This window comes from Rhinoraja longicauda, chromosome 4, assembly GCF_053455715.1.
Source record: "Rhinoraja longicauda isolate Sanriku21f chromosome 4, sRhiLon1.1, whole genome shotgun sequence".
In the NCBI taxonomy this organism is placed as follows: Eukaryota; Metazoa; Chordata; class Chondrichthyes; order Rajiformes; family Arhynchobatidae; genus Rhinoraja; species Rhinoraja longicauda.
The window spans coordinates 68,241,378-68,269,266 of record NC_135956.1 but is presented as its reverse complement, the minus strand read 5'-3'; the positions used below and the strand labels follow the sequence as shown (position 1 = coordinate 68,269,266).

The window sequence follows — 27,889 nt, the reverse complement described above, 5'->3', positions numbered from 1 at the left end:
TTACTTGGAACTGGAAAATTTAATGTTCATACCATTGGGATGTAGGGCACTCAGTGGAATACAAGGTACTGTTCAGTGATCACAGACTTCACTCGGACTCCATTTCAATGCCACATTTGGGCAGCAATCCACACCTTTGGTTATATTAAAATGCATCAACATACAAAAATCACATGTATTGTCGTTGTAGTTTGCTTAGATTTTGTTTTTAATACCTCACAGTATTTAATTGTCACACAGGGATCACACCAATGAAGGGTGCAGCGAACTGTAGCTTCTAGCGGTTCAGCATTAGTCTGTTTCTCACAGAATAAATATCAATCACACAAATCTACCGGCACTCATTTTTAATTTTAATTCAGATTAAACTGCGTTTCCAGCTCCGTTGAATCCTAGTTTTCCAGGTTACTGATCCCTCTAGCAAACGGCTAGCTACATCAAATCTTTACTTTAAAATCCTTTCCTCCTTTAATCATCCACTGGACTTTCGTCAGACTCAAACTGAGCGTATTTCCCATGCTGCTGCACGTGATCTTCATTTATCTTTTCCAAAGCTTCGATCTGCAGATAAATAAAGACACCAAAATTAAGCATGCTCTTCACTCTGTACCAGGGACAATCAGCAACATTATCAGAGTGGTCTTGATGTTTAGCTTTGAAATCTGCACATACTAGATTAGTTACCAGGTGACTGGAGTACTGAAGGATTATCAAGAAATTATTAATCGTGACCCACCGGTCAGTAGAGCAATTTATTCACTTCTGAGCTCAGAACACTTCTACGAAACCACTAAGGTATTGATTTATTATTGTCACATGTACCGAGATATAATGAAAACCCGCCTAGCTAGGCAGATTAAACCATAAAAGTGTGCAGAAAAGAGTCTTACAGCTTCAGAGAAAGTGTAGATCATTTATAAAAAAGTGCAAGGGGTGCAACAAAGTAGATTGGAGATGTTTAGCTTATGAGAGGTCCATTCAAGACTCTGATAATAGCAAGGAAGAAGCCATTCCTGAATCTTTCAAGTTTTTGTATCTTCAACATGCTTTCAAGTTTTTGTATCTTCTGCCCGACGGGAGCAGGGAGAAGAAAGAATGATCAGGGTGTGAATGGTCCTTGATTATGTTGGCTGCTCTCCCAAGTCAGCGTGAAGTGTAGATGAAGTTAAAGGTGGGGAGTCCGGTCTGTGTGATGGACTGGGCTACATCCACAACTCTCTACAATTTCTTGCGGTCTTGGACAGGGCGATTGCCAAACCAAACTGTGATGCATCCCGATAGGATGCTTTCAATGGCACTTCTGTAGAAATGGTCCTTCTTCGTTCCTCTCCATTTGGGCAGAAGATACAAAATCTTGGAAGCATCAGATTCAGGAACCCGCTGTTATCAGACCACAAAACGGTCCTCCAGGAAGCTAGGCTGCCGTCCTGATCTTCCAATCTACCTCAATGTGGACCTTATATTTTTTTTATCTGCAGTTTCTCTGTAACTGTAACACTATATTCTGCACTCTGGTATATTTTTTATTGCCTCAATTGTATTCATTACAGCATGAATTGACCAGGGAGCAGGCAGTTTTCCATTGTATCTCCGTAACGTGACGATAATAAACCAACACCAATACCTTGTTTACAGCTTAACCTCACGATCACACCCACTATACTCGGTGATTCTCCATCCCCCACCCTTCCAGCAGCATCTTTTTGTCTCCTTCCCTGTTCTGAAAAAAGATTTTGACCTGAAATGTCAAGTTTGTTCCCAGTGACTTTATGTAGCATCTAATAACAGGATGAAACATTTCACAGTTAAATTCCTGAGTTTAGGAACACCCTGTATATGACAATAAATGGACATACCTCAGCAAGGAAGTCCCCCTCATTGTCGGCAGTAATGTCCAAACTGGAAACGGCGTTAAAAAGCTCGTGTTCACTCATTGCATCCATAACACCTGCCTTCTGGAAGAACTACAACAAGGCGAAGAGCATGTTACACAGTCAGGCCCTTGAGAGGAGAACCACACACAATGTCTGATCGTGCCTGGCGCCGTTTACTAACACACCTTTAAATAGAATTTGAACAGGTACATGGATAAGAAAGGTATAGAGGGATATGGGTCAAACGTAGGCACGTGGAACTAGTGTAGATGGGGCATGTTGGTTGGTGTGGACAAGTTGGGTCAAAGGGTCTATTCCACGCTGTACAACTCTGACCATGAAACAGTTCAGTCAATATTTGGGTGGCACAGTGGCGCAGCGATAGAGTTGCTTCCCAAGTCCCACTTTCCCCACTCTCTTTAAACTCACCAGAGACCCGTTTCCTGATCTGTTTAACATCACTAGGGCACACATCAAAGCTCCCTTTGAATCACCAGGGCCCCATCTCCCACTGGAAGATATATTATACAGTGCAAGATCTTATAAAGGTGGCGGTGGGGTACTGGTAGGAATAACATCCAATAGTCCAATAATCTGACACCGCTGAATGTACCAGATTATTGGAGTTCACTGTTGTGACATCTGATTGTAGATGTCAGAAGTTAAACCTAAAACCTCTTCTTTTATAAAAGCAATGCTGTAGAGCACGGTGGAAAGAATAGCTACTGCACATTGATGCAGCGGTAGAGTTGCTACCTCACAGCGCCAGAGACCCGGATTCCATCCTGACTACAGGTGCTTTCTTTATGGATTTGTACTTTCTCCCTGTGACTGCGTGGGTTTTTCCGGGTGCTCCGGTTTCCTCCCACACTCTAAAGACGTAAAGGTTAGTAGGTTAATTGGCTTTTGTAAATTGTAAATTGTCCCTAATTTGTATCAGATAGCGATAGTGTGCAGGGATCGCTGATCAGCATGGACTCAATTGCTGTATCTCTAAACTAAACTAAATTAAACTAAACTAAAGCTGAACTGTAGACATTGGAGATAGACACAAAGTGCTGGAGTAACTCAACGGGTCAGATACCATCTCTGGAGAACATGGATAGTTGACATTTCGGGTTGAGACCCTCTTCAGACTGCTTGTGGGGGGAGGGGGGAAGGTGGCTGGGGAAGAGGCAAGGCAGGAGAAATAGTGGCAGGTAAAAGGTAGGCACAGGTGAGGGAGGCGGATGATAGGCAGATGTTTAGAACAGGGGCCAGTTTAAAATCGAACGTATGAGACAAAAGGATTGAAGAGATGTGAATTGTTAATAATAAATAATATTCATTTATTGTCATTGCAACGAGTACAACGAAATTAAAAAATAGCCAATCCTGACGGTGCGTACAAACATATAAGCCCGAGGAAAGAATGTAGGAGGGAGGGGGGGGGGGGGGTGTTGCCAGTTCAAGTGGGGAGAAAGGGGGCTTGTAGAGGTTACCTAAAATCGGAGAATACAACATTCATACTGATGGGCTGTAAGCTACGCAAGCGGAATATGAGGTGGCATTCCTGTGTTCGGAATTGATTAGTATGGGTGTTAGGGGTTATAGGAAGAAGGCAGGAGAATGAGGTTGAGAGGGTAAGATAGATTGAATGGCAGAGTAGACTTGATGGGCAGAATGACCTATTGAATGAAAGGTTATGCTGATAGACTATGTAAACAACTCATGAGGAAAGTGACGTTTGTTGGGCCGTATGGCCCGTTCTGAGCAGGTAATTTCTAAGTCACGGCTATCGAAGCAAGTTATCATGGATGGATGACAACAAAAAGCAATTTACTGCATTACCTGAGAGACATTTTTACAGTCCCTGAAGAGAAACTCGAGGCCATGTGGATGAGTGGGTTCCACGGACTGACCAACGTCAATCAACCAGATCTGGAAGAGAATATACAGTATGGGCTCCTGCAGGTTACCCCCACATAAACACAACACAAGATCTGTCACCACTAGATGGGACATCACAAACAAGGTCGGCAGGACTGCTGTTCCAAAACTGACCTTTTCATGCAGGGAGTACAGGGAGGAGGTAGAGAACTTAGTGACATGGTGTCAGGGCAACAACCTCTCAGAGTCGGCACGGTGGCGCAGCAGTAGAGTTGCTGCCTCACAGCTCCAGACACCCGGTTTCGATCCTGACGATGGGTGCTGTCTGTATGGAGTTTGTACGTTCTCACCTGTGTGGGTTTTTAATGGGCGCTCTGATTTCCTCCCACACTTCAAAGACGTACATATTTGTAGGCTAATAGGCTTGGTATAATTGTAAATTGTTCCTAGTGTGTTTACGATGGTGTTAGTGCACAGGGATCGCTGGTTGGTATGGACTCGATGGGCCGAAGGGGCTGTATCTCTAAACTAGTCAGAGTGATACAGCACGGAAACAGACCCTTATTACCACTGATCTGTCGTGGACTGACCACATTGAAGCAACAGCCACGCCTCTACTTCCTGACAGGCCTATATGTTTCAATAAGATGCCCTCTCATCCTTTAAAATTCCAGTGTATATCCGGCAAGTCTTCAGTGACTCTTAAACTTCTACAGGTCACCACAGGAAGAAACCTGGTGGATGGCATCACAACTTGGTTTGGGAACAGCTCTGCCCAAACCTGACAATAATGCACCTCAACCTAGTGGAGACATGAGAGACTGCAGTAGCTAGAATCTGGAGCAAAACACAAAGTGCTGGAGGAACTCAGTGGGCCAAACAGCATCTGTACAGGGAATGGACAGGCAACATTTCAGGTTGGGACCCTCCATCTGGACTGGTCACTCGCTGCCTGAGCCGCCAAGTTCCTCCAGCACTGCGTGTATTCCTCATGGGTAGTTAATAATAGAAAATAGGTGCAGGAGTAGGCCATTTAGTCCTTCGAGTCAGCACCGTCATTCATTGTGATCATGGCTGATCATCTCATCAGTACCCCCTTCCTGCCTTCTCCCTATATCCCTTGACCCCGCTATCTTTAAGAGCTCGATCTAACGCTCTTGAAAGCATCCAGAGAATCGGCCTCCACTGCCTTCTGAGGCAGAGAATTCCACAGATTCACAACTCTCTGGGTGAAAAAGGTTTTCGTCTCCGTTCTAAATGGCCTACCCCTTATTCTCAAAATGTGGCCCCTGGTTCTGCACTCCCCCAACATCGGGAACATGTTTCCTGCCTCTAACGTGTCCAATCCCTTAACAATCTTATATGTTTCAATAAGATGCCCTCTCATCCTTTAAAATTCCAGTGTATACAAGCCCAGTCGCTCCATTCTTTCAACATATGACAGCCCCGCCATCCCGGGAATTAACCTTGTGAACCTATGCTGCACTCAAATTTGGAGACCAAAACTGCACACAATACTCCAGGTGTGGTCTCACCAGGGCCCTGTACAACTGCAAAAGGATCTCTTTGCTCCTACACTCAACTCTTCTTGTTATGAAGGCCAACATGCCATTAGCTTTCTTCACTGCCTGCTGTAACTGCATGCTTACTTTCAGTGACTGATGTACAAGGACACCCAGATCTCATTGTACTTCCCCTTTTCCTAACTGGACACCATTCAGATAATAATCTGCCTTCCTGTTCTTGCCACCAAAGTGGATAACCTCACATTTATCCACATTAAACTGCACCTGCCATGCATCTGCCAACTCACCCAACCTGTCCAATTCACCCTGCATCCTCATAGCATCCTCCTCATATTTCACACTGCCACCCAGCTTTGTGTCATCTGTAAATTTGCTCATGTTATTTTTAATCCCTTCATCTAAATCATTAATGTATATTGTAAATAGCCGAGCCTTGCGGTACCCCACTAGTCAGTTAGTGGCTGGCAGTGACTCGATGGGCAGAAGAGCCAGTTTCCTGGCGCTATTACAAGCGTCCTTACCTTCCCCATGTGCCACAGCATGTTGTAAGCGCTCAGGTCAGCATGAACGAGGTTGCATTTGGTGTAGAGCTGCTGCATCATCTGTAAAGCAAAGTAGACCGTCAAACACAGTACTGAGGCCAATTGACAAGCAGGTCCACAGTAAACCATGTACTTAAAATCCTTGAGACTTGCAAATGTAGAGGCATTTATAGAGTCAAGTTCATAATTAGGCTATTCGGCTCATTAGGCCTACTCTGCCATTCAATCATGGCTGATCTATCTTTCCCTCTCAACCCCATTCTCTTGCCTTCTCCCCAGAACCCCTGACACACTTACTAATCAAGAATTTGTCAATATCTGCCTTCGAAATATCAATTGACAGCCTCCACAGCTGCATGTGGCAATGAATTCCACAGATTCGGCATCCTCTGACTAAAGAAATTTCCTCTCATCTTTTATTCTGAGGCTATGGCCTCTGGTCCTAGACTCTCCTACTAGTGGAAACATCCTCTCCAAATCCACTTTATCCAAGCCTTTCACTATTCGGAAAGTTTCAACGATGTTCCCCCTCGTTCTTCTAAACTCCAGTGACTATGACGGCCCAGTGCTGTCAAGATATCCTCTCATGTTAATCCAATCATTCCTGGGATCATTCTTGTCAACCTCGTCTGGACCCTCTCCAAAATCTGCACATCCTTCCCCAGATATGGGGCGCAAAGCTGCTGAAAGAGCACAATGCAGCACGGAAACAGCCCCTCAGCCCACCTTGTCCGTGCCAACCAAGTTGGTATACTGGGCTAGTCCCATTTTCCTGCATTCCGCTCATAGCCTTTCCTATTCATATATCTGTCCAAATGTTGTTAATGTGACCACTTCCTCTGGCAGCTCATTCCAGACAGACTAATCGCGGAGTGAGAAATTTGCCGCTGAGGTATCTCTTAAATCTCTCCCCTCTCACCTTAAGCCTATGCCTTCTAGTTTTAGAATCCTCCATCATGGGAGGAGCATTCACTTTATCCATGCCCCTCATAATCTTGTACACTTAAACAAGATTACCCCTCAGCCTTCGATGCTCCAAAAAACAAAGACCCTCCTACCCAACTTCTCCTTATAATCAAGCCCACAAGCCCAGGTAACATCCTGGTGAATCTCTTCTGCACCCTTTCCATCTTAATGACATCTTTCTTGGTAGCTGGGCGATCAGAACTGCACAGTACTCCAAATGTGGTTTCACCAACAACTTGTACAGCCGTCTTCACCAACAATTGAAGGATGTCCATTCCCTCCATTTACTCTACCTGATCCGCTGAGTTATTCCAGCACCTTGTGGTTTGCTTAAAATTCCAGTATCCAAAGTTCCTTATATCTCCTTAACCAGCCCGTCTATCCCTCATCACTTTCATGGAACCATGCACCTATACTTCCAGATCTCTGTGTTTTGTAACACTCTTGCGGGCCATGTACAACCTAATTCTTCTGGATCATGTTTGAAGCAGATGATGGGCAGATGGTTGGGCAAAGGCCAGAGATGAAAATACAGAAGATGTGAGACAAAAGGATCGAAGAGTTGCAAATTGTGACGCTAGAGGAAGGAATGATGGTGGAAGTGGATGGTGAGGGGTGCTGGTGCAGGTGGGACACAGGGGAGAGGAAGAAGGAAGAGTTGGGGCATGAGCTTACATGCAAAGCCTGGTGGTAGGCTTGCGTCATATCCTCGTTGCTAAGTTGAACATCCTTTAATTTGGGAGCAGCCACGTGGTCCTGGCCAATGAATGACATCACCAGGATGTGCTTCTTGAGAAGAACCACCGATGGACAGGGAATTCCAACTTTATGCATTCTGGGGAAGAAAATTGGACAAAAAAATGTTCAATAACCTGCATTTATGCAAGCAAAGAGAAGCAGGAATAGTCTACTCACCTCCTTGATTGTTGTCCCTTTTGTCTGTGCACTGCAGATGGCTTGATGGTAATCATGTACAGTCTTTTCTTTGACGAGATAGCACGCAAACAAAAGCTTTTCACTGTATCTCAGTACATGTGACAATAATAAACACACACACATATCTATACATACATATACACGTGTACGTGTGTGTGTGTGTATATGTACACATACACAAACGCACACCAAAAATGGTGGCAAAACACAGAGTGCCAGAGTAACTCAGTGGATCAGGCAGTGTCAGATGGACAAACAACATTTCAGGTCAGGACCCTTCTTCAGATGCTGCCTGACCCGCTGAGTTCCTCCAATACTTTGTGTTTTGCCCATATTCCATCTCCATTTACTTGTGTTGCCAAAATTGGTGGAGTTGTGGACCATGAGGAAGGCTGTCAAAAGATACAGAGGGATATAGATGAGCTACAATATGGACAGAGAAATAGCAGGTGGAGTTTAATCCAAAAAAGTGAGATGTCTTGCACTTTGGGAGTCAAATGTAAGGGGAAAGTATACAGTTAATGACCAGACACTTAACAGCACTATTATCGTATCTGTAACATATCTGCTTCCGGAACATGGAGAGAATAGGTTACATCGGAGAGAGATATAGACGGGATAGGGCAAATGGATTGCTCTGCAAACCAGTATCTACTTGATGGGCTGAATGGCCTCCCTCTTTCATAGGAGAATGGAAACAACAGAGGCAACTATGTCAAGCAATAAAGTGAAATGATATCAGCCATTCTTGAGAAATATTGGTGATTATTGCATCACAAACTGACAATAACGTCTTCACTACCTGTCAATGGGACTGCATGTTCATCTCCCGTATAAAGAGAATTTACAACTGAAAGCATATTATCGGGATGCATCAAACCATGGTTTGGGAACAGCTATATGCATGACCCCAAGAAATTGCAGAGAATTGTGGACACAGCACAGACCATCACACAAACCAACCACCCTTCCATTGACTCCATCTACGCTTCATGCTGCCTCAGCAAGGCCAGCAGCATAATCAAGGACCAGTCTCACTCCGGTCATTCCCTGTTCTCCCCTCTCCCATCAGGCAAGAGGTACAAGTGTGAAAACGCACACTTCCTGAGTCAGGGACAGTTTCATTCCAGCTGTCATCAGGCAACTGAACCACCCTATCAACAACTGGAAAGCAGTCATGAGCCACCATCTACCTCATTGGAGACCCTCAGACTTGCACTAAACGTTATTCCCTTTACCTTGTATCTCTACACTGTGGAGACTCGATTATAATCATGTCTATTCTGTCTGCTGACTAAACAACATGCAACAAAACCTGTTCACTGTACCTCGGTACATATGACAATAAAATAAATTAAACAAAAACAAGCGAGGGAGCATAGTTACAGAATATCAGGGCAAATCTGCTTCCCACCCACCTGGTCAAGTTGTGCATTTCTTTCTCGGCCCACATGCGAATGATCTTGCGCGGGTTCAGCTTACTGAAGCGATCCTTGAACCTGTAATCGTCCTTGATGTACTTGTCTCGGTTCTTGAACTCATTCAGAGTAGTCTTGAAAACCTTGATGGCACACTCTGAAGGAACCATTTTGTCACCCAAGCTGTTCAGGGAGAAGCAAACACACAACATCAAATTTGGGAAATTACTGACCTGCTTTAAATAATGGGAAAAGTAGCTGAAAGGGTTCAAGCTGAAACATTAACTCTTGTTCACTTCCCACCCACGTCCCTCAGCTGCCTTTTCCAACAAAGAGGTGCATTTGTTCGGACTTTGTGGACAGGTACAAGGTGGTTTGTTTCTGGACTTACGCACCTGCCCCCGTTAGCGTGGAACACCACAGACTCCTTGCCTGTGCTGATGCAGCCATTGATGCGTTCCAGTAGCCCAGAGTTCACCATCTTGTACAGCAGCAGGCGGGTTTTCGAATCCACCGCTTGATCCTGGAGGAATGGAGAAATTTATTTAGTCAGAAGGTGGCGAATCAGTGCAATTCATTGCCACAGATGGCGGGAGGCCAAATCATTGGTATTTTTAAAGCGGAGATCGACTGTTCTTGTTTATTGACATGTATACCGAGGTAAAGTGAAAAGATTTTGTTGCGTGCTAACCAGTCAGCAGAAAGACTATACATGATTACAATAGAGCCGTCCACAATGTACAGATACAGGATAAAGGGAATAACATTTAGTGCAAGATTAAGTCCAGTAGAGTCCGGTTAAAGATAGTCCTCGCATCTCCAATGAGGTAGATACCAGCTCAGGACCGCTCTCTAGTTGTTGATAGAATGGTTCAGTTGCCTGATTAGTAGGTTGTCAGGGTTTATGGGGAGAAGGCAGGAGAATAGGGTTGAGAGGGAAAGATAGATCAGCCATGATTAAATGGCAGAGTAAACCCAATGGGCCGAATGGCCTAATTCTGCTCCAATAACTAATGAACTTATCATGGCAGGACAAGTTTGACTGGAGAAATTTAAAATGAAGGAAACAAAGGCAAGATAAGCCTGCACATTACAATTCAAGTCAACATTTCAGTGGCACAGCATGGAGCTGCTGCCTCAAAGCGCCAGAGATCGGGGTTCGATCCTGACATCGGATGCCATCTCTGTGGAGCTTGCACGTTGAAGGGTTACGACCGGAAATATCACCTATTCGTGTTCCCAGGAAATGCTGTCTGACCCATTGAGTTACTCCAGCACTGATTTTTTTGTAAACCAGCATCTGCAGTACCTTGTGTCTCGCTGTGACGGCATAGGTTTCCTCCTGGTGCTCCAGTTTCCTCCCACATCCCAAAGACTTGCTGGTATGTAGGTTAATTGGCCCTCTGTAAATTCCCCGAGTATGTAGGGAGTGGATGTGAAAGTGGGATAACATAGAACTAGTGGGAACAGTCGGCATGGTGGCATGGACAAGGTGGGCTGAAAGGTCCGTTTCTGCTGTATCTCTGAACTAAACCAAGTCAATCAGAACACGAGTACGCTTGATAGCTGCAAGGTCTCCCCAGGGTCCATGGTAAGAGCTCAAGAAGGTAGGGAACTGAACACTAATATTCAAACAGAAATACTCAGCAGGTCAGGCCACACATGGGAAGAGGGAGAAAGTTAATGTTTCAGGTTGAATTCATTTGCCAGTTCCGACAAAGGGTCTTCCACCTGAAATGTTGATAGTTTCTCACTCTACAGATGCTGCCTGACATGCTGAGTTTCCAACATTCTGAGTTATTACTTTAGATTTCCAGCATCTGTAATTTCTTTTCACATAGAATATCATTTGTTGGACTGAATTATATTGATCACAGCTGGGTTTTCTACGGGTGCTCTGGTTTCCTCCCACACTCCAAAGACATACAGGTTTGCAGGTTAATTGGCCAGTAAAATTGTAAATTGTCTCTAGTGTTTAGGATAGTGCTAGTGTAGGGGGTGATCGCTGGCTGGCGCAGACTCTGTGGGATTTCCACAATCTACTCTGTAGATTATTACACAGTCTAGTATAGAGAACATTAAAAGGAAACGACAGAGAGTGGTGGACACTGCCATCACAGGTACTGACCTCCCCATCATCAAAGAGATTTACAGGAGGCGCTGCCTCAAAGCAGCCAGACATCAAGGACCCACACCACCCTGGCCACACTCTCATCTCACTGCTACCATCAGGACGAAGGTACAGAAGCCTGAAAACCATGGCCCCCAGGTTCAAGAACAGCTTCTTCCCAAAAATTATCAGGCTCTTGAGCAATGCACAACACTAACCTCAGCAAAGAGAAAGTTGTTCTGCAGATGCTAGTTTACAAAAAAAAAGACAAAGTGCTGGAGTAACTCAGTGGGTCAGGCAACACCTCTGGAGAACACGAAGAGGTGATGTTTTGGGTCGGGATCCTTCTTCAGAACTCAAGAGCTATGATCTTCTAAGGACTGTGCCTTTGGTTGCCCTGCTGTTTCTCATTTTGCACTATTATGGTTACCTAGTAGAGGTACACCATCGATTGTCCAGCACCCTTGGTTCCAAAGCTTTGCCAGATTATTCATTTTGCCGTAACAACAGAGGTCACATAATAATAATTCAACATTGCATCTCTGACCCACAAATTATACCCCTCCCGTGTCCCTAAAGCACCATGGACTGCTAGAAACTTAAATAAAGAATTAACAATTAACAAAGAAGTAAACAATTAACTCTTTCAGGACAGAGGCACATATTCCGCGAGAGCATGCGTCACACGCAAAGCTCCCGTAATTTTGTCTGGATTGAAGGAGGTGCCAGAACATCAGTTGCCAGAAAATCGGTGGTGGACCTGTACCGCTGATCATTAAATGAAAGTATTATGATCAGTGTGCTAGTTTAAGGCCTGTTAATCTGCAACAGGTAAGAATTTAATTGTTCTGTTGCTGCCGCATATGACATTTAAACACTCTTAGATTTTGAGTAGGAGAGAGGGACAAATGGGTATTTGGAAAGGGCCAGTGCAAACAGGGGAGAGGTTCGGTGCCGCCAGGAAAATGGGCCTTTAAGGCCAAGATAAGATTGCACTCAAGAACTTTGAAACATTGTTGGCGCCACATGGCGACTCTTTGTGCAGTCTCGGTGAAGTCTACTATTACACGACAATCGTTGCGCTTTTGTACTTATCTATGATTGTGCTTATCTATAGCATGTTTTTACTGGTTTGTATGCAAAACAAAGATATTCACTGTGCCTTGGATCATAGGCACGTGACAAGTATCATCATCATCCTTTTACACTAAGAGTTCACCACAAGTTTAGTTTAGTTTAGAGATACAGCGCAGAAACAGGCTTTTCGGCCCACTGAGTCCGTGTTGACCAGTAATAACCCCGTACACTAGCACTATCCTACACACGGACAACACACTTTTATCAAAGCCAATTAACCTGCAACCTGTACGTCTTTGAAGTGTGGGAGGAAACTGGAGCACTTGGAGAAAACCTACGCAGGTCACAGGGAGAACGTACAAACTCCGTGCAGACAGCATCCGAGTCAGGATCCAACCTGGGTCTCTGGCGGCGCTGTGAGGCAGTAACTCTGCCGCTGCGCCACCATGCCGCACCTTAAACCTATGCCCACAGTTGGGCCTATGAGGTGAGGTGAGGACAAAGGTGAGATGTTGTTAGTAATCGCTGCCAGGGAGACATACGGAAGTGGAGTGTTCTTTCTTCTCGTGGATCCTGGCGCTGCGGCGCTGCTCCGAGTACGAATGCTGCTTCAGTGCATTGAAAACCCGGTTGGACAGCTTCAAATCCATTCCAATCCCATCGCCAACCTGGAACTCCGGAGCAAACTGAAAGGGAAGAGATATAATGGATCATTATGAAGCACCACCAAGAGCAGTGCCACAGGACAGAGTCTGGCTCCACGGTTTAGCAAACAGAAACTTCCTTCCTCATTAAACTTGTGCAACTGCAAATCATCCGGTAGTTTTTACACTACACCTCCGTGGTTAGTTCAGTATCTGTTTTGTTTTTACATATTGCATTAGATATATGTACATCGACAATTATACTGACCAACACCTCTAACCCTAGGCACCGCACTCAGAAACGTCACATTCATCATGTCAAACAGCACGGAAACAGGCCCAACATGTCCATGCATATCAAGATGCCCCATCTAATCATGTCCCATTTGCCGAAGCCAGGCCCATATTCCTCTAAACCTTTCCCATCCATGAATCTCTCTAAATGTATTTTATATGTTTTACTGCACCCTCCTCAACTACCTCCTCTGGCAGCTCCAGAAACCCATCACCCTCTGTGTGAATTAGATGCCCCCTGGCTACATCCTCATAAATCTTCTCAGCACTCTTTCCAGCTTAATTACATCTTTCCTATAGCAGGGTGACCAAATCTGAACACAATATTCTAAATGCAACCTCACCAATGTCCTGTACAACTCAAATATAATGTCTAAACCCAATTTCCTGACGAATGAAGACTGGTGTACCAAAGGTCTTCTTCACCACCCTATCTACCTGCTACATCACTTTCAGGGAACTATATACGTGTACTCCTAGATCCCATCTGTTCGACAACACTCCCCAGGGCCCTTTAGGTCACTGTGAAGGTCTTGCCCTGGTTTGACTTCCCAAAATACAACAAATTACACTTAGATAGACACAAAGTGTTGGAGTAACTCAGCGGCTCAGGCAGCATCTCTGAAGAAAAAGTATGGGTGACGTTTTGGGTTGGAACCCTTCTACAAACTGAAAATAGATGGGGGTGGGAGGGGAGAAACTAAAGGTAGCAAAAGGCCAGAATAAGGGTCAGTAATAGATGATCAAGGAAAGGTGGAGCTCACAATGACCCCTTGTTGGCTGGGGAAGAGGTGATAACGAAAGGATACAGGGATGCAAACAGTGCTTATTATGCTCATTTCCTTGGTCATCTGTACTGGCCCTTATTTGTTCTGGCCTTTTCCTACCTCTCGTTTCCCCCACCCCCCACCTACTTTCAGTCTGAAGGATTCCGAACCAAAATGCCACCCATCCTTTTTCTCCAGAGATGCTGCCTGACACGCTGATTTACTCCCCACACTTTGTGTTTATCTACAGCACAAACCAGCATCTGCAGTTCCTTCGTACACATATTACACTTATCTGCATTAAACTCCATTTGCCATTCCTCAGCCCACTTGCCCAACTGATTAAGATCCCAGCTGTAATTCTTGACAACACCTTCACTGCCTGAGATGTAGAACATTACCAATGGTCGACCAATGCTTACGTTTTCCATTCGCGCAGTGTTCCTCCTGCCACATGTTACCTCATCGTGCTTGGTGGTAATCTCTTTCCCCTTTCCTGCAAATCCACGTTTTGGATTTGTTGAGGGTTTATCTACCGGCAGAGGAAAGGTGTTTGAGGAATTTAGTTTTACAAATACTGAAGAGAAAACCTTCACGACACATTGAAGGAAAATACAATGTTCTTACTCGGTTTAATAATAAAAACCAAAACTTCTTTGTGGGATCTGACATTTGAGTTGTGTTAGCCGAAGCTTATTCAAGGTCCCAAACTCACTCATCCATCCTGTGCCAAACATTCTCACGTGGGACCGTCAAACTTTATCATTCTAATTCTACTTTTCTTGCTCCTTCCTAATCATCATCACTTCCAGGCATTTGATTCCTAAACATAGAACTGTTGGAAGTATACAGTTGTGTACATGATGTGTACAAAATCATGCAAGGAATAAGGCGGGAAAACACACAGTCATTTGCCCAGAGTAGGGGAATCAAGAACCAGAGAATATAGGTTTAAGGTGAGGGGGGGGACGATTTAATAGGAATCTGAGGGAGTAACTTTTTTTTTTTACACAAAGGGTGGCGGGTGTATGGAACGTGTTACTATCGCAACGTTTAAGAAACATTTAGACAGGTACATGGACAGGACAGGTTTAGAGGGATATGGGCCAAACGCATGTTGTTCAGCATGGGCAAGTTAGCCGATGGGGCCCGTTTCCACACTCTATGGTTCTATGTCTGATTCACCTCTACCCTCTATTACGGACTTTGTCTCTGGAACTGATGCGCTACAATGCTGAGAACTACATTCTGCACTTTATCGTCCGCTTTGCACTATTATACTTGTTCAACTCAATTGTATTTCTGGTATAAGAAAATAACTGCAGATGCTGGTACAAATCGATTTATTCACAAAATGCTGGAGTAACTCAGCAGGTCAGGCAGCATCTCGGGAGAGAAGGAATGGGTGACGTTTCGGGTCGAGACCCTTCTTCAGACTGATGTCGGGGGTGGGACAAAGGAAGGATATAGGTGGAGACAGGAAGATAGAGGGAGATCTGGGAAGGAGGAGGGGAAGGGAGGGACAGAGGAGCTATCTGAAGTTGGAGAAGTCGACGTTCATACCACCGGGCCGCAAACTGCCCAGGCGAAATATGAGGTGCTGCTCCTCCAATTTCCGGCGGGCCTCACTATGGCACTGGAGGAGGCCCATGACAGAGAGGTCAGACTGGGAATGGGAGGGGGAGTTGAGGTGCTGGGCCACCGGGAGATCAGTGGCGTTAATGCGGACCGAGCGCAGGTGTTCAGCGAAGCGATCGCCGAGCCTGCGCTTGGTTTCGCCGATATAGATGAGTTGACATCTAGAGCAGCGGATGCAATAGATGAGGTTGGAGGAGGTATATCTGATTTGTTTCGATAGCATGCAAAACAAGCCTTTTCACTGTACATAGAAACATAGAAAATAGGTGCAGGAGTAGGCCATTCGGCCCTTCGAGCCTGCACCGCCATTCAATATGATCATGGCTGATCATCCAGCTCAGTAGCCTGTACCTGCCTTCTCTCCATACCCCCTGATCTCTTTAGCAAAAAGGGCCACATCTAACTCCCTCTTAAATATAGCCAATGAACTGGCCTCAACTACCTTCTGTGGCAGAGAATTCCACAGACTCACCACTCTCGGTGTGAAGAAATGTTTTCTCATCTCGGTCCTAAAAGACTTCCCCCTTATCCTTAAGCTGTGACCCCTGGTTCTGGACTCCCCCAACATCGGGAACAATCTTCCCGCATCTAGCCTCTCCAACCCCTTAAGAATTTTATTTGTTTCTATAAGATCCCCCCTCAGTCTTCTAAATTCCAGCGAGTACAAGCCCAGTCTATCCAGTCTTTCCTCATATGAAAGTCCCGCCATCCCAGGGATCAATCTGGTGAACCTTCTCTGTACTCCCTCTAAGGCAAGAACGTCTTTCCTCAGGTTAGGAGACCAAAACTGCACACAATACTCCAGGTGCGGTCTCACCAAGGCCCTGTACAACTGCAGCAGAACCTCCCTGCTCCTAAACTCAAATCCTCTTGCTATGAATGCCAACATACCATTCGCTTTCTTCACTGCCTGCTTCACCTGCATGCTTGCTTTCAATGACTGGTGCACCATGACACCCAGGTCACGTTGCATCTCCCCTTCTCCCAATCGGTCACCATTCAGGTAATAATCTGCTTTCCTGTTCTTGCCGCCAAAGTGGATAACCTCACATTTATCCACATTATATTGCATCTGCCATGCATTTGCCCACTCCCCTAATCTATCCAAGTCACTCTGCAGCCTCCTAGCATCCTCCTTGCAGCTAACACTGCCACCCAGCTTCGTGTCATCCGCAAACTTAGAGATGTTGCATTCAATTCCCTCGTCCAAATCATTAATATACACTGTAAATAACTGGGGTCCCAGCCCTGAGCCTTGCGGTACCCCACTAGTCACTGCCTGCCATTCCGAAAAGGACCCGTTTATTCCTACTCTTTGCTTCCTGTCCGCCAACCAATTTTCTATCCACCTCAACACTGAACCCTCAATACCGTGTGCTTTAAGTTTGTACACCAATCTCCTATGTGGGACCTTGTCGAAGGCCTTCTGAAAGTCCAGATATAACACATCGACTGGTTCTCCCTTATCCACTCTACTAGTTACATCCTCGAAAAATTCTATAAGATTCGTCAGACATGATTTGCCTTTGGTAAATCCATGCTGACTTTATCCGATGATTTCACCACTTTCCAAATGTGATGCTATCACATCTTTAATAACTGACTCTAGCATTTTCCCCACTACCGATGTTAGGCTAACTGGTCTATAATTCCCCGTTTTCTCTCTCCCTCCCTTTTTAAAAAGTGGGGTTACATTATCTACCCTCCAGTCCTCAGGAACTACTCCAGAATCTAAAGAGTTTTGAAAAATTATCACTAATGCATCCACTATTTCTGAGGCTACTTCCTTAAGCACTCTGGGATGCAGCCTATCTGGCCCTGGGGATTTATCTGCCTTTAATCCATTTAATTTACCTAACACCACTTCCCAACTAACCTGGATTTCCCTCAGTTCCTCCATCTCATTAGACCCCCGGTCCCCCGCTATTTCCGGCAGACGGTTTATGTCTTCCTTAGTGAAGACAGAACCAAAGTATTTGTTCAATTGGTCTGCCATCTCCTTGTTCCCTATGATCAATTCACCTGTTTCCGACTGCAAGGAACCTATATTTGTCTTAACTAATCTTTTTCTCTTGACATATCTATAAAAGCTTTTGCAGTCAGTTTTTATGTTCCTTGCCAGGTTTCCCTCATAATCTATTTTCCCTTTCCTAATTAAGCCCTTTGTCCTCCTCTGCTGGACTGAATTTCTCCCAGTCCCATGGTCTGGCTAATCTGTATGCTTCATCTTTTGTTTTAATACTATCCTTGATTTCCCTTGTTAGCCACGGATGCACTATCTTTCCTGGTTTGTTCTTTTGCCAGACTGGGATGAACACTTGTTGTAGTTCATCCATGTACCTTGTTACATTTAGTTTAGGTTAGAGATAAACAGGCCCTTCAGCACCACATATCCTTGGGACAATTTACAGAAGCCAATTAACCTGCACGTCTTTGGAGTGTGGGAGGAAACTGGAAAAAACCCACGTGGTTACATGGAGAACATACAAACTCCATACAGACAGCACCCATAGTCTGGATCGAACCCGGATCTCTGGTGCTGTAAGGCAGCAACTCTACCGCAGCGCCACTGTGCCACCTGTATGTGACAATACTAACTGTAAACAAGCCTGCCACTGGCATCTCAAGCCACTGGCTATTATCAGGCAACTGAATCATCCTACCAACAACTATTGAGCAGTCCTGAACTACTATCTGCCTCATTGGAGACCATCGGACTATCTTTCATCAGACTTTACCTTGCACTAAATCTTATTCCCTTTATCATGCATCATGACTGGTTAGCATGTAACAAAATCTTCTCACTGTACCTCAGAACACGTGACAATAAACTAAACTAAAGTGGGGACATCTACACTAGCTTTACGATAGTCACCACACAGCGGAAAGCACAAACAGCCAGGACTGCAGGGATGTGTGTGTGCACACTCTGTGTGATGCACGGCTGGGCCAGACGTGTCTGGGCGATGCAGGGATGGGCCAGACGCGTCTGTGTGATGCAGCACTGGGCCAGACGTGTCTGTGTGATGCAGGGCTGGGCCAGACGGGTCTGTGCGATGCAGGGCTGGGCCAGACGTGTCTGGGCGATGCAGGGCTGGGCCCGACGGGTCTGTGCGATGCAGGGCTGGGCCAGACGGGTCTGTGCGATGCACGGATGGGCCAGACAGGTTTTGTGCGATGCTGGGCTGGGCCAGACGTGTCTGTGCGATGCACGGCTGGGCCAGGTGCGTCTGTGTGATACAGGGCTGGGCCAGACGTGTCTGTGCGATGCATGGCTGGACCAGGTGCGTCTGTGTGATACAGGGCTGGGCTAGGCGTGTCTGTGTGATGCAGGGATCGGCCAGGCGCGTCTGTGCAATGCAGGGCTAGGCGTGTCTGTGCGATGCAGGGCTGGGCCAGACGGGTCTGCGCGATGCAGGGCTGGGCCAGACGTGTCCGTGTGATGCAGGGCTGGGCCAGACGTGTCTGTGTGATGCAGGGCTGGGCCAGACGTGTCTGTGCGATGCAGGGCTGGGCCAGACGTGTCTGCGCGATGCAGGGCTGGGCCAGACGTGTCTGTGCGATGCAGGGCTGGGCCAGATGTGTCTGTGCAATGCAGAGTTGGGCCAGACGAGTCTGTGCGATGCAGGGCTGGGCCAGACACGTCTGAGCGATGCACGGCTGGGCCAGACGGGTCTGTGCGATGCAGGGCTGGGCCAGACGTGTCTGCGCAATGCAGGGCTGGGCCAGACGTATCTGCGCGATGCAGGGTTGGGCATTACCAGGTTTGTAAGGATCGTGCTGCGTATCCTGCCAATCCACCTCATCTTCTGAGCTCTCGCTGTCTTCATACGGATGCACCATTCGGTAATTCTCAAAAGAGATGGAAACTGAGTGGAAAAGCAGAAGGAAAGAAACTAGCTCAATAATTCACGGTGAATCAGATTTGAATAGAGAGGATTAATGCATGTCAGAGCCCAACTTCTGTAAGTTGCAGAGCACAATACGGCAGATCCAACCTCAATTCCGTGTAATTTAATCCATCACCGGATGAGGATGATAACACGAGGGGAATAGATAGGATAAATGCACAGAAGATAGACACAAAATGCTTTAATAACTCAGTGGGTCAGACAGCATCTCTGGAGAAAAGGAATAGGTGACGTTTTTGGTTGAGACCCTGCTTCAGATTGACTCTGACTTCAGACTCTGTAAAAGCACAGAGTATTTTTCCCAGAGCTGGGAAATCAAGAAGTAGAAGCCATGGGATTAAGGTGAGAGGGGAAAGATTTAATAGGCACGTTTTCAAACAGAGGGTGGTATGTTGATTGAGATGCCAGAGGAGGTAGTTACAGCAGGAACCATAACATTTTAGAGCAGTTGGACAGGGTTATGGATGGGAAAGATTGAGAGAGGTATGGGCTAGGGTCGGGCAGGTGGTACTAGTGTATATGGAGCACCTTGGCTTTGGAAGAGTTGGGCATGCGCTGTATGACTCCGATTACAATACATGGGCTGGGGCCTTTATTCCTACTTTTGCTGTCACCATTCAACTTGTTTTCTTCCCGGCGAAGCTGTGCGTCGTACTCCCGGTCAAACTCCATCTGCAGCATCTGAGCCAAGAGCAGGTCGCTGGAGGTCTCCGTGCCCTCCCCGATGAGAACGGCCTTGTCGATGCTGCACATCACAGAAACACATGAGCCTCCTCACACACAAACGACCACACGCAATTGCTGCACTGTGAACAGACTTTAATACCCCACGTGGCTCAGTGTTACCCAACAAAGATTGACAGAGTTGGGAAAAAGATTCTCAGGAACAGCTTCTTCCCCTCTGTTATCATACTGGGGAGATAATGGACTCGAGTGTAACATGAAATTGGAGGATTCGATTTTCATACTGTTAGGTTGTAAGGTACCTAAGCAGAATATGAGGTGCTGTTACTTCAGTTTGCGTGTGGTCTCACGCTGGCAACGGAGGAGGCCCACGACAGAAAGGTCAATGTGGGAATGGGAAGGGGAGTTAAAATGGTTAGCAACCGGGAGATTCAGCAGGTCATTGCAGACCATGGACGAGAGTTCGGTGATGCGGTCGCCTGGTCCACCACGCTAGGTTTTGCCGTGGCGTACACATCACAGCTGAATGTGAACGGCTGTGTGAATGCTCCACATCACCGCAAGAGCGACTGAGTTTAGCTTAATTTCGTTTGGAGATAGAACATGGAAACAGACCCTTCAGCCCACCAAGTCCATTCTGACCACCGATCACCCCTTACACTAACACTATCCTATACACCAAGGACAATTTACATTTTTTAGCAAAGCCAATTTACCTACAAACCCATGTCTTAAGAGGGTGGAAGGAAACCAGAGCACCTGGGTGAACCCACGTGGTCACAGGGAGAACATACAAATTCAGTACGTACAGCAACCGTGGTCAGAATCGAACCCAGGTCTCTGATGCTGTAAGGCAACGGGTCTACCACTGTGCCGCCCCCAAGTTTCACCACTGGCAAATGACATTTACTTATTGCACCTTAAATAAACGATGATTTTTAAAAAATTTTAATTTCAATAGGTGCAGGAGGCCATTCAGCCCATCGAGCCATCATCGCCATTCAATGTGATCATGGCTGATCATTCTCAATCAGTACCCCGTTCCTGCCTTCTCCCCATACCCCCTGACTCCGCTATCCTTAAGAGCCCTATCTAGCTCTCTCTTGAATGCATTCAGAGAATTGGCCTCCACTGCCTTCTGAGGCAGAGAATTCCACAGATTCACAACTCTCTGACTGAAAAAGTTTTTCCTCATCTCAGTTCTAAATGGCCTACCCCTTATTCTTAAACTGTGGCCCCTTGTTCAGGACTCCCCCAACATTGGGAACATGTTTCCTGCCTCTAACATGTCCAACCCCTTAATAATCTTATACGTTTCGATAAGATCCCCTTAAGATCCCCTCTCATCCTTCTAAATTCCAGTGTATAGAAGCCTAGTCGCTCCAGTCTTTCAACATATGACAGTCCCGCCATTCCGGGAATTAACCTAGTAAACCTACGCTGCACGCCCTCAATTTGTGTCTGTAGAGGATTCAAGGGCAACATCTGTGCTTTCTCTGTAGCATTAACACTATATTTAACTAGGTAGCACATAAAACAGAGCTATATCACTATATTTTACAACACTTGATAATAATAAACCAATAACTGAAAGATAACAAACAGGTGCAGCAAGGAGCTACAATGGCAAGTCGTACAATGGCCTTTATCATAAGGAGATTTGAATAAAGGAAGCATATTTCTTACTGCACTTGAAACCCAAGATCCCTCTGAATGTCAATGCTTTAAGGGTCTTACCATTTTCCCCTTACATTCGACCTCCCAAAGTGCAACACCTCACACTTGCCGAGATTAAACTCCATCTGCCATTAATCACAGCTCTTAACCGCAGACTGGCTCTCCCACCCCAGGTGGGAGGTGTATATAAAACTGACCTGAAATTGGAGAATTCAACGTTCATGTCATTGGGTTGTAAGCTACCCAAGTGAAATACATGGTGCTGTTCCTCCAGTTTGTGTGTGGCCTCACTCTGGCAATGGAGAAGGCCAGGACAGAAAGGTCATCCTTTACCGATGTTTCTGTGACTCACCCGATAACATGAGGGAAGGCTGCGTTCTCTTCCTGTTGCTGCAACTCCTTAGCTAGCTCTTCACTCATCACCTCGGTGAGGGAGCAGGGCGTTCGCTCCAGAGGAGATGCTCCCCACGGACACTACAGAAAAAGACCGGAAGTGTCAAAACGGATACCTTGGATGTTTTATTCAAAAGGGCGGCAAGGTAGCACAGATGGTAGAGTTGCTGCCTTACAGTGCCAGAGAACCAGGTTCGATCCTGGCTATGGGTGTTGTCTGTGTGGGGTTTGTACATTCTTCCTGTGACCAAGTGAGTTTCCTCCAGGTGCTCCGGTTTCCTCCCACATACTGAAGACGTGCAGGCTTGTACGTTAATTGGCCTCTGTAAACAGGTTTGTAGGTGAATTGGCCTGTGTGTAGGGAGTGGAAGCGAAAGTGGGATAATATAGAACTAGTATGAATGGATGATCAATGGTTGGCTTGGACTCCGTGGGATGAAGGCCTGTTTCCGTGCTGGATCTCTAAACCGTGCTGGGTCTCTAAACTACTCTAAAGCAGGTGAAACAGTATGATTAATACCAGCTCCTTTTTCTGAGCCATGCAATGCCCTTTCCTGATCATATCACCACCTTTGCCTTGTATTCCCTGCTTGTCTGAACAATTAAAGGGCTTGCCGCAACACAAAGGTTGTTATGGAGACACAAGTTGTGTTTTATTTTGTTTATTTGCATGCCTTTTGCGGAAGATACAAAGACTGCTTGCGGCTTCAATCACCCTATGTGTTAACCAGACCAATTTCTCATGCTTGTAACTGGGTAGTATTCAACAGGTTAAGACACAAAGTGCTAGAGTAACTCAACGGGTCAGACAACATCTCTGGAGAACATTGAAAGGTGACCCTTCTTCAGATGGAACCCTCATCGGTCTGAAGGAGGGTCTCAACCCAAAACATCACCTATCCATATTCTCAGAGATGACCCACTGGGTTACTCCAGCATTTTGTATCTATCCTTGGTAAACCAGCACCTGCACAGTACTTGGAAGGTTTGGGGTCAGGACCTCCCTTTACAATGCAGTGATTGCTGTACTCACAAGGTCTTCATCAGAGCTTTATCCAGAGCTCTCAAAAATCTTCAGGAAATTTAAGACACTCAGGCAAGAAATGGCGCTCGGCCGCGGGACTGAACAGCGCCCGGTGCGGCTCGGCCGCGGGGCCTTCCATCGCCCGGTGCGGCGCGGCCGCGGGACACCATTCTGCTTTAGTTAAACATTTTGTTCAAGATGGCCGCGCCGTTGTGTTTGGCTGCCTGCCACTGTATGTTTCTTTTTTTTTTTCCTAATCAGATGTGCAGCACTTTGGTCAACGTGGGTTGTTTTTAAATGTGCTATACAAATAAAATTGACTTGACTTGACTTGACAGTCACACAGGAAAGGTGCAGAACGAAGATGAAATACAAGGAAATCAGTGGGAGAGAATCGTTCAGAGTTGTCGTGCAGCCAGGCAACATTGCGTACAGTCAGAGGTTGGAGAAACACAAAAACAAAGGTTGAGTTTAGAGATAGAACGTGGAAATAGCCCCCATGCCCATCAAGTCCACGCCGACCAACCCTCACCCGTTCACACTAGTTCTATGTTATCCCAGTTTCACATCCACTCACTACACACTAGGGGAAATTTACTGAGGCCAATTAACCGACAAACCCGCACGTCTTTAAGATGTGGGAGTAAACTGGAACACCCAGAAGAACCCCACGCGGTCACAGGGAGAACGTGCAAACTCCACAGACGGTACCCGAGGTCAGGATTGAACCCGGGTGTCTGGCGCTTTGAGGTAACAAATCTCACCACTGCACCACTGAGAGAAATGTAAAACACTAGTTCAAGGGCCAGTGGAGCTCACAAACAGAACAAGGGAATCAGCAAATGGGAACGATGGTAATTATCAGATGAACTCTTAGGTTTTCGTTGGGTGGTATAGGCCATGTGGGGCATGACTTGATACACAACTCCACACCGGCACGATTAGTTTAGTGAGGCCATAGGAGCCCTGCTGGATTCCACAGCCACAGTTTCAGCACGAGAATCAAGACAAAAGTGGAATAATGAGGTTGAATAATTTTATGTTTTATGGACCCCTGTTGGACAATCCCCATGAAGAGTAACAGGTGGAGAATCATCAAGAGTGTTTTATTTATCCCTAATTCTTACTTGTAGCAGCACAACAGAAATGTGAGCATAGTACTCTTGTAAGAGACATAATACCAGGAATATTATAACGTAATACCTTTAATTGGAACTCGGGGGGGGGGGGGGGGGGGGCGGGGCAGAACATTTGCATTCAGAGGGTAGACACAAAATGCTGAAGTAACTCAGCGGGTCAGGCAGCAACGCGGGAGAGAAGGAATGGGTGACGTTTCTGGTCGAGACTCCCGACCCGAAACGTCACCCATTAGGACGGAGGGTCTCGACCCGAAACGCCACCCATTTCTTCTCCCCCGAGATGCTGCCTGACCCTCTGAGTTACTCCAGCATTTTGTGTCTACCTTCGATTTAAACCAGCATCTGCAGGTTTTCTTCCTGCACCCAGAGGGTGGTAGGTGTATGGAACGAGCAGCTGGAAGAAGTAGCTGATGCAGGTACAATAACAACATTTAACAGATACTTGGACAAGTACATGGATAGCAAAGGTTTAGAGGGATATGAGCCAAACGCAGGCAGGTGGGACTAGTGTAGATTGGGCATCTTAGTCGGCGTGGACGAGTTGGGCTGAAGGGCCTGTTTCCGTGCTGCGTGACTTTATGATTAACATGCTGGCAGATTCAGCAGATTACACGGTGCCGTGGGTACAGAGTGAGAGCCGGGGAAATCCCTTGCTGCTCCAGGGAGAAATATTTCTCAGACTAAACAAATAGCTCGCTGTTGAGCACCACCATCTTTAGGAACATGGCTGGTAATTTGCCACGACTCTGACAACTTTACAAAGGCAATGAATTCCTTGGCTGTGCGGATATTTAAGACATCTTGTCACAATTTTCCTTCACTGCTCATTCAGCTCATTCCTCCAGGCCAATGCTAAACAATTAAGTTACAGTATTACGTTGGAACTCATTGAAATCAAATCTGTTTAACAATAGGAAAACAACTACTTTGTCTAACACTGAAAAACAGAAGAGGATTAATTCAATCATTTTGGGGGGATCTGGGCACTAAGGCTATGCCAGAATGTTCTTTACATTCCGAATCAGCCTTGCACTACACAGAACTGTACAGCACAGGAACAGGCCCTTCGGCCCACAATGTCTGTGCCAAACATGCTGAGTTAAACTCGAAGGTATAACAAAATGCTGGAGTAACTCAGCGGGTCAGTCAGCATCTCTGGAGAGAAGGAATGGGTGACGTTTCGGGTCGAGACCCTTCTTCAGACTGACGTCAGGGGGGGTCAAAGAAAGGATATAGGTGGAGACAGGAAGACAGTGGGAGAACTGGGAAGGGGAAGAGAGGGACAGAGGAGCTTTCTAAAGTTAGAGAAGTCAATGTTCATACCGCTGGGCTGTAAGCTGCCCAAGCGAAATATGAGGTGCTGTTCCTCCAATTTGCGGTGGGCCTCACTATGACACTGGAGGAGGCCCATGACAGAAAGGTCAGAATGGGAGTGGGAGGGGGGGTTGAAGTGGCACGGTAGCGCAGCGGTAGAGTTGCTGCTTTACAGCGAATGCAGCGCCGGAGACTCAGGTTCGATCCTGACTACGGGTGCTGCACTGTAAGGAGTTTGTACGTCCTCCCCGTGACCTGCGTGGGTTTTCTCCGAGATCTTCGGTTTCCTCCCACACTCCAAAGACGTACAGGTATGTAGGTTAATTGACTGGGTAAATGTAAAAAATTGTCCCTAGTGGGTGTAGGATAGTGTTAATGTGCGGGGATCGCTGGGCGGCGCGGACTTGGTGGGCCGAAAAGGCCTGTTTCCGCGCTGTATATATATGATATGATGATAAGTGCTGAGCCACCGGGAGATCAGGTTGGTTAAGGCGGACTGAGCGAAGGTGTTGAGCGAAATGATCGCCTAGCCTGCGCTTGGTCTCGCCGATGTAGAGAAGTTGATATCTGGATCAGCGGATACAATAGATGAGGTTGGAGGAGGTGCAGGTGAACCTCTGCCTCACCTGGAAAGACTGTTTGCTGAGTTAAATTGATCACATCTACCTGTACATGAACCATATCCCTCCATTCTCTCCATATCCATGTACCTATTTAAAAGCCACTTAAATGTCACCAATGGTATCTGCCTCCATCACAACCCTTGGCAGCGCTTTCCGGGCACCCAGTACTACCCCGCCACAGTGCGGCGTTCCCTCAGTGCCGCCCCTCCCACAGTGCGGCGCTCCCTCAGTGTCACTACTCCCACAGTGTGGCGCTCCCTCAGTGCCGCCTCTCCCACAGTGCGGCGCTCCCTCAGTGCCGCCCCTCCCACAGTGCGGCGCTCCCTCAGTGTCACTACTCCCACAGTGCGGCGCTCCCTCAGTGCCGCCTCTCCCACAGTGCGGCGCTCCCTCAGTGCCGCCCCTCCCACAGTGCGGCGCTCCCTCAGTACCACCCCTCCCACTACTGATTGAGAGTGATCAGCCATGATCGCATTGAATGGCGGTGCTGGCTCGAAGGGCTGAATGGCCTCCTCCTGCACCTATTGTCTATTGTCTACCGCCCCTCCCACAGTGCGGCGCTCCCTCAGTGCCGCCCCTCCCACAGTGCGGCGCTCCCTCAGTGCCGCCCCTCCCACAGTGCGGCGCTCCCTCAGTGCCGCCCCTCCCACAGTGCGGCGCTCCCTCAGTGCCGCCCCTCCCACAGTGCGGCGCTCCCTCAGTGCCGCCCCTCCCACAGTGCGGCGCTCCCTCAGTGCCGCCCCTCCCACAGTGCGGCGCTCCCTCAGTGCCGCCCCTCCCACAGTGCGGCGCTCCCTCAGTGCCGCCCCTCCCACAGTGCGGCGCTCCCTCAGTACCTTCTCTCTCCAGGGCTGTGAAGGCGCCGCAACGCCGGGCTCCATCCTCCACGGCGGGGTAAAACCTAATGCTGCGCTCGGGGCCGAGGAGATGCTCCGTGGCCGCGGCCTGGGACTGGGACTGGGACTGGAGCCGGGCTGTGGCTGCCTGTGGCTGGAGGGGGCGAGGCCTGGGCTCCGGGTCCGGGGCCGGTCTACGGTACTCGGCGCTAGGGTTGGGGCTGAGGCCGGGACGGGGGCTGTGATGGGACTCGCCCGCTGCGGGGCCTGGGCACCGCGCTGTGACGGGGGTCCGGGGTGAGGGACGGGACGGGATAGGCCCGGGCAAAGCGCCCGCGATGTGTTGACGATCGGCCGCTGGACCCCGCCCAGGTCAGAGGTCACACTCCGCAGCGCTCTGCATAGAGGGCTTTCCTGTGACGTCACAGGCGGCCCTGGTGGCCGCCATGCACACACACATAACATATACACACACATAACATATACACACACATATACACACATACATACATACACACACACACACATATTCATATACATACACATATATACATGCACACACACATATATACAGCAGGTCAGGCAGCATCTCTGGAGAGAGGGAATGGGTGACGTTTCGGGTCGAGA

General features: G+C 47.2%; 1 protein-coding gene across 2 annotated transcripts; it reads right to left on the bottom strand.

Moving 5' to 3' along the window:
* Window positions 1-27,636, bottom strand: riok3 (RIO kinase 3 (yeast)). Of its 2 annotated transcripts, none has more exons than XM_078397965.1 (13): window positions 27,263-27,636; window positions 22,286-22,407; window positions 20,187-20,317; window positions 19,423-19,530; window positions 14,446-14,555; window positions 12,861-13,004; window positions 9,527-9,654; window positions 9,132-9,314; window positions 7,453-7,612; window positions 5,791-5,871; window positions 3,705-3,794; window positions 1,857-1,964; window positions 1-561 (listed from the first exon to the last, which is right to left on the bottom strand). In XM_078397965.1, exons 1-13 carry the CDS (start codon window positions 27,305-27,307, stop codon window positions 469-471), a joined length of 1,503 nt encoding a protein of 500 aa, XP_078254091.1. In that variant the 5' UTR covers window positions 27,308-27,636; the 3' UTR covers window positions 1-468. The 2 variants fall into 2 exon arrangements, with proteins under 2 accessions (XP_078254091.1, XP_078254090.1); XM_078397964.1 differs by having other exon boundaries at window positions 9-561; window positions 20,175-20,317.
* Window positions 27,637-27,889: the final 253 nt, after the last annotated feature.

What these genes read in the sequence shown, in the direction of transcription:
- riok3 (XM_078397964.1), bottom strand. Translation starts at nt 27,307, where the DNA reads ATGGAGCCCGGCGTTGCGGCGCCTTCACAGCCCTGGAGAGAGAAG. An exon ending in TTCCACGCTAACGGGGGCAG is followed by an intron (nt 9,315 to 9,526) that starts GTGCGTAAGTCC and finishes CTCCCTGAACAG; the next exon opens with CTTGGGTGACAAAATGGTTC. An exon ending in TGCTGTGGCACATGGGGAAG is followed by an intron (nt 3,795 to 5,790) that starts GTAAGGACGCTT and finishes ATTCTCTTCCAG; the next exon opens with ATCTGGTTGATTGACGTTGG.